The sequence below is a fragment of the Triturus cristatus genome, chromosome 11, assembly GCF_964204655.1.
Source record: "Triturus cristatus chromosome 11, aTriCri1.1, whole genome shotgun sequence".
In the NCBI taxonomy this organism is placed as follows: domain Eukaryota; kingdom Metazoa; phylum Chordata; class Amphibia; order Caudata; family Salamandridae; genus Triturus; species Triturus cristatus.
Genome location: NC_140594.1, coordinates 149,589,764 through 149,602,083, shown reverse-complemented (window position 1 = coordinate 149,602,083; position 12,320 = coordinate 149,589,764). Strand labels below are relative to the sequence as shown.

The 12,320-nt window shown below is 52.2% G+C and overlaps 1 protein-coding gene across 7 annotated transcripts in view; it reads right to left on the bottom strand.

Annotated features, from left to right (window-relative positions):
• Positions 1-12,320, bottom strand: part of SBNO1 (strawberry notch homolog 1) — a 1,282,279-nt gene that overhangs the window by 403,108 nt on the left and 866,851 nt on the right. For all 7 annotated transcript variants that reach the window (XM_085634811.1, XM_085634813.1, XM_085634807.1 and 4 more), the window contains one exon: positions 1,679-1,791. In XM_085634811.1, the coding sequence (XP_085490937.1) occupies positions 1,679-1,791 (113 nt within the window). The remainder of the gene's footprint in view (positions 1-1,678; positions 1,792-12,320) is intronic.

The window sequence follows — 12,320 nt, the reverse complement described above, 5'->3', positions numbered from 1 at the left end:
AAAGTGGTGTCTCGAAACCTATGGCTCCACTTTATGCAATTTAATAAGGTCTCCTTATCTATCTCTCCCTTCCAGAGTATTAAGTGAATGTTTGCCACCCTAACCCCCCCCCCCCCTCCCAAAGTGCCCCAGGTGCAGATCATTGGATGCTAGCTTTAATCTTATGGTGTGGGAGGGCCCAATTCTGCAGGTTGTTTGGCATAAGATCACACACATGGTTGCCAATCTCACGAATCGTTAACTCGACCCAACACCTAAGTCCTGCCATTAGGCCTACGCCTGAGAGCCAAAGGGGACAAACAATTTCATAGGTTCATCAACCTTTCTTTGTTGTTTTTTAAAAGACTGATAGCAGTGTTGTGGAAAGCACCCGTGGCCCCGGACCCCCAGCGGTGGCTAAATACACTACTGACATAGGCACGTGCTGAAGCAAACACTCAAGTCAAAAAAAGGGGGGTGGGGGAGGACCATAGAACAAGCAGCGAGAGCTGGGTGACCAACATCATCAATATTGAGGTGAAAAATGACATGCAGTTCTTTTTTGTTTAGCCTACTCAAATGATTACTTCTGGCGAAACAAGCTGCTTAACACTCCTTCTGGACTAAGCCTAAAGGATGCTCTCCACAGCCACCACTTAGAGAGCTTTTTATGGTTGTCTAAGGCTCCAAAAATCACCATAAGGGTTGTCTGGATTAGTGCAAGATGCGTAATTTAAATAAGTGTGCACCATATACTAAGCCAGCCTCCTACACTGATCTCCTACGTATGTTAAGGGCATGCCCTGCGCTCAATTTTTATTGGACGCAAATAGGAGATGCGCTGCAGTAAGTGGTTGATGGGAACAGTTGGAGACCAGCAGAGGGGTGTCTACTGGAACTATACCCCCGACCCAAACAAGATAGAGCCCAGACAAATTGTATTGATTTAGCATTCCTTCGAGCATAAACCCAATGATAAGTGTTGGAAATCTTAAGCCCCATCGAACATAACCACATGGAAGGAGGACATGGTGCAATGGGGCAGGGCGGAGGAAGGCACGCTTCACAGAGAAGAGTACAGGGACTTACTGAAAGTGCTGATTGCGATATAACGGGATACCCTTCTAGAGACCTTTAAAACTCTGGATACCATATCCATACAAATATCATCTGCATAAATCCTAGCCTGTATTCGGCCTAGGGGCTCTGTAGAACAATTGTTGCTAGACTTAAACCACCAGCCTAGGAGGAGCTTAACCCTGGGCACACACCGTCACATATTCTATTGCACCCTGGTCACTCCATTGTACAATACTATGTTGTAATTGGTATGTAGACACTGGTGTAATCCGCACTATCCATGTCATAAATGTCCTCTCAGATGTCAACATTATGAGTTTATACCTGCTAGCACATGAAAAGGGGGGTGTAGCAGGGAGGTAGACGTTCAGGGAAACTGTTTGTATAATGAGCAGATAGCAGCACATAATGTAATCCGCTTTACCATGTATATGCATTTATTACAAGCTGCATGACTGTATATTACGTGCTTACTTCTTTATCAAAACTGCAAGAATTGTATACGCTTTTTGGAAACCCAAACAAGTGTAAGAACAAAAGTCCTATTTTACTATAAAATATGTAAGACTGATTTGAATCAAAATGTATAAACCTTTTAAGATGCCAAATTACATCTTACCAAACTCTCCAATCTTTTTGCCACTATTGATGCAAATCTTTGCTCTCCTGCTAATTCAGAAATAAGGAATACATATTCTGGCGCAGTCACTTGGTTTGATCGATGGGTTCTTCCTATTCAAAGAAAAAAAAGGTTTCAAGTGTAATTAGCAGATGGTTAATGTTTTAGTTTGGGACAGAAAATTATCATAAAAAATAAAAACAATTGTACAGTATGTTACATAATACAAGACAATTGTCCCGAGCACTCAGAGTTCAGTAAGAAATTTTAAACATCCAATCATGGAGTCGTAAGGTATCCGTAGTCTTCACTTCGGTCCAACAATTATTTCTTTCACACTTCGGCTTCTGTACATACATCTGTATAAACCAGTAAAGCACTTTGCACAGCCAACACGTGTTTCGTGGTATGGCTTATTGGCCTCAGACTTCATCAGGGCTGTGAATAACAAACAAACCATAACACATTAACTAAAGGTACTCAATAATAAGATACCATCATCCACCATTCGGTGCACTGTCCACAACTATATTACATTAAGGTATGAGCCAATAAATCCAACGTGACACATCCTGTCCAAGGGAGGATGCGACATGCATGCCATTGTGCAATATTGTTGTTTCTAAGTCACAAAAGTTAAGTCAAAATAATACAGGATTAAAAAGATCACATCAAACATGAGCAGTATATAGTGAATGAGGACCAACATCATGAAAGTGACAAGCATTTGCAATGCAATAGGTCTCGCATTTATTGGAGTTGGAGCTATTGGTATTGTAAATAACAAATCCTTTCTATTTAAGTATTCAAAAAGTAATCCCCAAAAAAATGCATTGTTATGTGCAATGCCAATATCTCAAACTCGTGTCAATGCGAGATCTAGTGCATTGCAAATGCCGTTTTTTAAATGCGAGACCTATTGCAGTGTAAATGCTTGTTTCAGTACTGCGTGCTTTTTAAAAGTTGTAGTCAATACTCAAAATGGAATCCATGTTATCAGCGTTACCAGTGCTCCTTTATGTTTAATGGCCTAAATGAATCACAATGTTTAAAGCAGATTGCTAAATAGGATCTCCAGCCCCGAGGACAATGTCTCACTTCATGGTGGACAGTGTGTACCCTGTTTTCATGCAGTGCCAAGACGGGGTTAACTAATGCAGAGAGTGAGGTCTGTTAGCCTCCGAGGATCAAAGCATTCCTTGCAACAGTGCGCTGTGGCACGGTGTTGCCATGTGTACAGCACACACTTTGCAACAGCAAGATGGTTTGAAAGTTGGGGGTGACTTTCATGTTCATCGGGTTTGTTGACAGCGTATTTATGCTGTCAGCCCAAAAATTGTTTGTGGTTGTGTGTGTGTTGTTGTGTGTGTGTGTGGTGGAGTGTGTGTGTGGTTGAGTGTGTGTGTGGTGGAGTGTGTGTGTGGTTGAGTGTGTGTGTGTGTGTGTGGTTGAGTGTGTGTGTGTGTGTGGTTGAGTGTGTTTGTGTGTGGTTGAGTGTGTGTGCGTGTGGTTGAGTGTGCGTGTGGTTGAGTGTGTGTGTGTGTGTGTGGTTGAGTGTGTGTGTTTGTAGGTGTGTGGTTGTATGTGTGGTTGTATGTGTGGTTGTATGTGTGGTTGTGTGTGTGGTTGTGTGTGTGGTTGTGTGTGTGGTTGTGTGTGTGGTTGTGTGTGTGGTTGTGTGTGTGGTTTTGTGTTCGAGTGTGTGTGGTTGAGTGTGTGTTTGGTTGTGTGTGTGTTTGGTTGTGTGTGTGTTTGGTTGTGTGTGTGTTTGGTTGTGTGTGTGTTTGGTTGTGTGTGTGTTTGGTTGTGTGTGTGTTTGGTTGTGTGTGTGTTTGGTTGTGTGTGTGTCTGTGTGTGATTTTTTGTTCTGTTAGTGTGTGTGGTTGAGTGTGTGTGGTTGTCGTTGTACTAAAACACTCACATGAATGGATCGGTTTGGCAGCATGAAACCTATACAGCGTTTGTCAATAGCCACCTTGGGCAGTGCCTGTGTATACCCATGGCGCGCTGTAATCAGCACCGGCAGAGAACTGAAAGTGCGCTGTGTACGCGTTGTACTCAAACACTCACATGAATGTATCGGTTTGGAAGCGGCTGAGGGGGGGGCTTGCTTAATGAGACAGTGTGAGGAGCCATAGCCAGAAATACGATGTTGGTGCCATTCCGATAATAAACGGAGCCCTTTAAAGTTTTAAACTTGTGCCTTTCCATTTTTTGGGAGGGTGGGGGAGGATGGGGGAGTTTGTTCTGAACATGCGAGTCCGACTTTGTATTCTCCACAGTTCACGGGGCCCACAAGCTAGAGTGCAATGGGCTGTAAGTCTGTAAGCAATAGAATGTGTACATTTCTGTGTTAGAACTGTGGCTACATGCAAAACTGTGCGCGTGCTCTGTATATCAATGTATTGTTTTTTGGGTAGCGGCTTGAAACCCATTCAGTGTTTGTCAATAGCCACCTTGGGCAACGTCTGTGTATACCCATGGCGCGCTGTAATTCGCACCGGCACAGAACTGAAAGTGCGCTGTGTGCGCGTTGTAGTAAAACACTCACATGAATGGATCGGTTTTGCAGCGTGAAACCTAAACAGCGTTTGTCAATAGCCACCTTGGGCAGTGCTTGTGTATACCCATGGCGCGCTGTACTGAGCACCGGCACAGATCTGAAAGCGTGCTGTGTGCGCGTTGTACTAAAACACTCACATGAATGGATGTGTTTGGCAGCGTCAAACCTATACAGCGTTTGTTAATAGCCATGTTGGGCAGCGTCTCTGTATACCTATGGCGCGCTGTAATCAGCACCGGCACAGAACTGAAAGCGTGCTGTGTGCGCGTTGTACTAAAACACTCACATGAATGGATCGGTTTTGCTGCGTGAAGCCTATACGAACAAGTTACTAACCTTCGGTAACGATGTATCTGTAAGAAACATTAGTTAGTTAGATTCCTCACCTTAGAATATCCCCAGGCGTCAGACTGGATCCGGAAGATTTTTCGTCAGCAATACCCCTTGCGCGTCGCTAGGCGTCGTCTGCTGCTCCGCGTCCGTCGTCGGCGTCGTGCGCCGGGATGACGTCGTCGGAGTACTTAGACGCCGCCCTCGCGCGCTGACGTCAGTTCTTGTACATAGCCTTCCGCGCCAGGAACGCAGAGCCATGCAAAGACCGACACTGGTGCCAAAAATAAAATCTAGGGGCCTGAAAGGACAACCTTAACCCTAGATGTCAGTTCGCAGAACGGGGAGGATGGGTGGGTCGGTGAGGAATCTAACTAACTAATGTTTCTTACAGATACATCGTTACCGAAGGTTAGTAACTTGTTCATCTGAAAGAAACACGTTAGTTAGATTCCTCACCTTAGAATAGATACCCAAGCAATACCATCCCCGGTGGTGGGTCTGCGAACCAAGATCACACCAGAAAGTCCTGGAGGACAGAACGGCCAAAGAAGCCATCCCTCCGGACTTGGCTGTCAAGGCAATAATGCCTGGCAAACGTGTGTAGCGAAGCCCACGTCGCCGCCTGACAGATGTCCTGCAAAGGGACTCCCCGTCCCAAGGCAGTAGTAGCCGCTGTGGCCCGAGTAGAATGGGCGCGCAGCCCAACAGGAGGGTCCTTTTTAGCCAAGGAATAGCAGATTTTGATACACAAAACGACCCACCGAGAGATGGTTCGTTTGTGCACAGCTTTCCCCTTCTTAGCGCCCACGTACCCAACAAAAAGCTGGTCGTCCACCCGGAACTGTTTTGTGCGGTCCAGATAGAAGGAGAGCGCACGTTTTGGGTCCAGACGGTGGAGCCTCTCTTCCTCTTTGGAAGGATGCGGAGGCGGAAAGAAGGTGGGCAAGGTGACAGACTGCCCAAGGTGAAATGGAGTCACCACTTTAGGAAGAAAGGAGGGACGAGGCCGAAGGACAACCTTGTCCGGATGAACAGATAGAAAAGGAGGCTTTGAAGATAAAGCCTGGAGCTCACTCACCCGTCTAGCCGAGGTGATGGCTACCAGAAAAGCAGTCTTTAGAGTGAGAAGACGAAGAGGGCAATTGTGAAGAGGCTCAAAGGGAGCGCACATCAGGAATGTCAAAACCAGATTCAAGTCCCACTGAGGCATTACAAAAGGGACAGGAGGGAACGTGTGTGTAATGCCTTTGAGAAAGCGTGTAACCACAGGGGACTTGAAAAGAGAAGGCTGATCAGGAAGCCGCAAGAAGGCGGAGATGGCAGCAAGATAACCTTTCAGGGTGCCCAGGGCAGAGCCCTGCCGGGCCAGTGAAAGAAGGAAGAGGAGAACCTCAGAAAGAGGGGCGGAAAGGGGATCCACAGCCTTTGCTGTGCACCATGCCACAAATTTGTTCCACCGGCAGGCGTATACCGACTTTGTGGAGGGACGCCTGGCTGCCAGAATGATATCACAGACTTCAGGAGGCAAGTCAAATGGCATCAACTGCCGCCGCTCAATCTCCACGCATGGAGGTGGAGGCTGGACAGGTTCGGGTGGAGGACCGTCCCCTGCTGCTGCGACAGAAGATCCTCCCGAAGGGGCAGACGTATCGGGGGATCGGTCAACAGACTGAGTAGCTCGGGATACCAGTATCTTCGTGCCCAATCCGGAGCCACCAAGATGACTTGGGCCCGGTCGTGCCTGATCTTCTTCAGCACTCTGGGCAGAAGTGGTATAGGCGGAAAGGCGTACAACAGACCGCAACTCCACTCGTGACGAAAAGCGTCGCCGAGCGAGTGCCGCCTTGGAAATTCCAACGCGCAGAACTGCTGACATTGCGCGTTCTCTTCGGTGGCGAATAGATCTAACCAAGGCTCTCCCCACTGCTGAAAGAGGCCTTGCACCACTTCGGAGTTCAGACGCCATTCGTGATCCATCATGCACCGGCGGCTGAGTTCGTCTGCTCTGGCGTTCAGAGAGCCCGCCAGATGTTGAACCACCAGGGTGACGCCCTGGTGTTCCAGCCATGTCCAGAGGCGCAGAGCCTCCTGACAAAGGGTCCACGACCCCACCCCGCCCTGTTTGTTGCAGTACCACATGGTGGTGGTGTTGTCCGTGAACACCTGCACGACACTTCCCCTGACAGAGGGAAGGAAGGCTTTCAGTGCAAGCCGGATCGCTCTCAACTCCAACAGGTTGATGTGGAGACGAGACTCCGCCGGAGACCAGAGGCCTCTGATCTCCGCCTCTCCCATATGGCCACCCCATCCCAGGAGGGACGCATCCGTCACTACGACATGCTCCGGTTGGGGAAGGGAGAGGCTCTTGCCCTTGACCCACTCGCGGTCCGTGAGCCACCACTGCAACTGCTGTGCAGTACCCTCCGAGATCAAGACATGGTCGGACAGGTTGCCGTGATGCTGGGCCCACTGAAACTTCAGGTCCCACTGCAGAGCCCGCATGCGCCGCCTGGCGTGATGCACTAGTAGGATGCAGGAGGCCATCAGCCCCAGAAGCCGCAACACTAGCCTGACCGAAACCCGGGATAAAGGCCGAAAGATGGGAATCAGGGCCTGTATATCCCGGACCCGCTGTTCCGGTGGATGGACCCGGAACTGCGCCGAATCGAGAACCGCTCCGATGAAGAGGAGCTTCTGAGAGGGACTCAAGTGTGACTTCGGCACGTTGATGGAAAACCCCAGCAAATGCAGGAGATCCGCCGTAGTCTGGAGGTGGGAGACGACTGTCTGGGGCGAGCCCGCCTTCAACAACCAGTCGTCGAGATAGGGGAAGACTGGGACCCCTGATCTGCGCAGATGAGCTGCGACCACCGCCATCACTTTCGTGAACACCCGAGGGGCACTGGTGAGGCCGAAGGGGAGCACGGTAAACTGAAAGTGCTCTTGGCCCACCGTGAACCGCAGGTAACGCCGGTGGGCCGGCAGGACGGGGATATGGAAATATGCGTCCTGCAAGTCCAACGCTACCATCCAGTCTCCAGGGTCTAGGGCAGCTAAAACCTGAGCCAACGTTAGCATCTTGAACCTTTCCTTTCGGAGGAAGGCATTGACGTTCCGGAGGTCCAAGATAGGGCGCAGGCCCCCCTTGCCCTTCTTGGGAACCAGAAAGTAGTGGGAATAACAACCACGACCTACTTCTGGACTCGGAACGCGCTCGACGGCCCCCTTGGCCAAGAGAGCCGAAACTTCCTCGCGGAGAAGATCCAAATGATCCCCCGAGATACGGTGGTGCTGCGGTGGCATGGCTGGAGGGGTCGTCTCGAAGGGGAGGGAGTAGCCCCTTCGGACGATTTGCAGCACCCACCTGTCCGATGTTATGGACCGCCAGTGGAGCAGGTGATGGCGAACTCTGCCGCCCACTGGCGTGGTATGGGCCTGAAAGCTCGGACTAGGAAGGCTTTGAGGCGGATGCTGCCGGGGTGGATGTGGGCTGACCACGTCGGCCTCCATTTCCGCCACGGCGGAAGCCACGTCCACGACCGCGCGCAGGTTGGTTCTGCGGCTGGTGGCTTTGTGAACGTGAGGAGGCGCCCCTTCCTTGGCCACGAAAGGGGCGAAAAGCGGAGGTGTGCGCCCGCGGAGCCGAGAGGCCCAAGGACTTGGCCGTAGCCCGGGAGTCCTTAAAGCGGTTCAGCGCACTGTCCGCCTTCTCACCAAACAGGCGAGTGCCATCAAAGGGCATGTCCATGAGGGTGTTCTGGACATCCCCGGAAAACGACGTGGACCGCATCCAGGCGTGGCGGCGGAGCGCCACCGTGGTGGAAATCGCCCGACCTAGCGAGTCCGTGGTGTCAAGCCCACATCTTATGGCGTGCCGTGCTGCATCCCTCCCATCGGCCAGAGCCTGGGTAAGACGCGTCCGGACCTCCTCCGGACACAGGGGCAGCACGTCCTCCACCGTATCCCACAGGGAATGGGAATAACGGTCCAAGAGACAGGCGGTATTTAAAGACCGCAGGCCCAAACTAAGGGACGAGAACAGTTTCTTGCCAAACTGCTCGAGTCTCTTGGAATCCCGGTCCGGCGGAGCGGTCGGGAAGGAGGATTGGGAAGTAGAGGCCTGGATAACCAGACTCTCGGGGGTGGGGTGTTGGGACAGGAAGCTGGGGTCGCCCGGAGCAGGGCGGTGGCGCCTGGCAACGTTCCTATCCACAGGAGGAACTGTGGAGGGCTTGGACCAGGTGCCCTGCAGAACGTCAGTGAGGGCCTCGTTAAACGGCAGCAGAGGCTCAGTGGAGCTTGCTGAGGTTTGAAGCACCTCAGTGAGGATGATGGTCCTCACAGCCACGACAGGCAACTCGAGCCCAAGGGCCTCAGCCGCCTTGCGCAGCACCACAGAAAATGCTGCACCCTCCTCCGAAGCCACGGTCGGAGGAGAAGTGAATCCAGCGTCTGGCGAGGTGTCCAGCCCGCTGGCCTCCCCCAGCTCATCTGCCCAGTCCTGAGAAAGCTGTGACTGAACAGCCAGAGGGTCCTCGAACCCCTCCCAGTCGCCCCCTTCTTCCGATTCCTGATAAACAGGAGGAATGATCGGAACCGGACTGTAGAGATGGTAGGTCTCTAGCGGCGTCGGATGCGGCGTCGGCGGACGCCGTGCCGGCGTCGGGTCCGGATGAGGGCTAAACTGGGGCGTCGGCGTCACAGGCGTCGGCGGCGCCGGTGACGGCGTCGGTGGTTCAGGCGTCGGCGCCGGTGGAGGAGTGACAAGGTCAACCGGCGTCGACTGGGGCCCAGGCATGGGCCCCGCGGGGACCTGCGGCGTCGAGACCGGAGTCGTCGACGGCGCCGGGGCCGGAGCCGCCGGCACGCGAGGTCGCCCAGTCGAGCCCGCGGGGCCCGAAGGCGCGCCAGCGGGCGTCGACGGCGGGGCCAGGCTCCTCATGGCCGAGAGGAAGGCACTGATCTCCGCCGGCGCCGCGTCAGCCCCAGGGACCGGAAGGTATGGGGGCGGACGCGGCACCTGCGGCTCCGCCGGAGCCGCGGGGGTGGAACCACTTGGACCCTCGGCCGAGTCGCGCGACCGGCGAGGGGAGTCCGAAGAGCGATGTCGCCTCTTGGACTTCTTTGAGTGTTTGGACTTACCCGACGACTTGGAGCCCGACGATCGATGGTGGCGTCGGCTAGGGCTCCGCGAGCGATCCTTGGACCTCCTCCTGGACCGGGATCGCGCACGACGCGGAGCCGAGTGGCGAAGCTCGAGAAGCTTGCGGGACCGCTCCCGCCTAGCCTTCGAAGTCAAGGCCTGACAGTCGTTGCACGACTCCGCGTCATGGTCGAGGCCTAAGCAGTAGAGGCACCGGCGGTGGTGATCGGTCACCGACATCAGTCGATGACAATCTTCACAAGCCTTGAACCCAGGCATCCTACCGGCACCAGATGTCGACAGACAAGGATCAAAAATGATCAAAAAGATTTAGTCAAAAAAGACTAAAAGGGGTAGCTCTCCCGGATCTGCGCTTACTGGCGCGGAAAAAAGAAGAACTGACGTCAGCGCGCGAGGGCGGCGTCTAAGTACTCCGACGACGTCATCCCGGCGCACGACGCCGACGACGGACGCGGAGCCGCAGACGACGCCTAGCGACGCGCAAGGGGTATTGCTGACGAAAAATCTTCCGGATCCAGTCTGACGCCTGGGGATATTCTAAGGTGAGGAATCTAACTAACGTGTTTCTTTCAGATAGCGTTTGTCAATAGCCACCTTGGGCAGTGGCTGTGTATGCCTATGGCGCGCTGTAATGAGCACCGGCACAGAACTGAAAGTGCGCTGTGCGCGCGTTGTACTGAAACACTCACATGAATGGATCGGTTTTGCAGCGTGAAACCTATACAGCGTTTGTCAATAGCCACGTTTGGCAGTGCTTGTGTATACCCATGGCGCGCTGTAATGAGCACCGGCACAAAACTGAAAGTGCGCTGTGTGCACGTTGTACTGAAACACTCACATGAATGGATCGGTTTTGCAGCGTGAAACCTATACAGCGTTTGTTAATAGCCACCTTGGGCAGTGCTTGTGTATACCCATGGCGCGCTGTAATTAGCACCGGCACAGATCTGAAAGCGCGCTGTGTGCGCGTTGTACTAAAACACTCACATGAATGGATGTGTTTGGCAGCGTGAAACCTATACAGCGTTTGTTAATAGCCACCTTGGGCAGTGCCTGTGTATACCCATGGCGCGCTGTAATGAGCACCGGCACAGAGCTGAAAGCGCGCTGTGTGCGCGTTGTACTAAAACACTCACATGAATGGATGTGTGTGGCAGCGTGAAACCTATACAGCGTTTGTTAATAGCCACCTTGGGCAGTGCTTGTGTATACCCATGGCGCGCTGTAATGAGCACCGGCACAGAACTGAAAGTGCACTGTGTGCGCGTTGTACTAAAACACTCACATGAATGGATCGGTTTGGCAGCGTGAAACCTATACAGCGTTTGTCAATAGCCACCTTGGGCAGTGCCTGTGTATACCCATGGCGCGCTGTAATCAGCACCGGCACAGAACTGAAAGTGCGCTGTGTACGCGTTGTACTCAAACACTCACATGAATGGATTGGTTTGGCAGCGGCTGAGGGGGGGGGCTTGCTTAATGAGACAGTGTGAGGAGCCATAGCCAGAAATACGATGTTGGTGCCATTCCGATAATAAACGGAGCCCTTTAAAGTTTTAAACTTGTGCCTTTCCATTTTTTGGGAGGGTGGGGGAGGATGGGGGAGTTTGTGCTGAACATGCGAGTCCGACTTTGTATTCTCCACAGTTCACGGGGCCTACAGGCTAGAGTGCAATGGGCTGTAAGTCTGTAAGCAATAGAATGTGTACATTTCTGTGTTAGAACTGTGGCTACACGCAAAACTGTGCGCGTGCTCTGTATATCAATGTATTGTTTTTTGGGAAGCGGCTTGAAACCCATTCAGTGTTTGTCAATAGCCACCTTGGGCAACGTCTGTGTATACCCGTGGCGCGCTGTAATTTGCACCGGCACAGAACTGAAAGTGCGCTGTGTGCGCGTTGTACTAAAACACTCCCATGAATGGATGTGTTTGGCAGTGTGAAACCTAAACAGCGTTTGTTAATAGCCACCTTGGGCAGTGCCTGTGTATACCCATGGCGCGCTGTAATGAGCACCGGCACAGAACAGAAAGTGCGCTGTGTGCGCGTTGTACTAAAACACTCACATGAATGGATCTGTTTGGCAGCGTGAAACCTATACAGCGTTTGTCAATAGCCACCTTGGGCAGTGCTTGTGTATACCCATGGCGCGCTGTAATGAGCACCGGCACAGATCTGAAAGCACGCTGTGTGCGCGTTGTACTAAAACACTCACATGAATGGATGTGTTTGGCAGCGTGAAACCTATACAGCGTTTGTTAATAGCCACCTTGGGCAGTGCCTGTGTATACCCATGGCGCGCTGTAATGAGCACCGGCACAGAACTGAAAGTGCGCTGTGTGTGCGTTGTACTGAAACACTCACATGAATGGATCGGTTTTGCAGCGTGAAACCTATACAGCGTTTGTTAATAGCCACTCTGGGCAGTGCCTGTGTATACCCATGGCGCGCTGTAATGAGCACCGGCACAGATCTGAAAGCGCGCTGTGTGCGCGTTGTACTAAAACACTCACATGAATGGGTGTTTGGCAGCGTGAAACCTATACAGCGTTTGTTAATAGCCACCTTGGGCAGTGCCTGTGT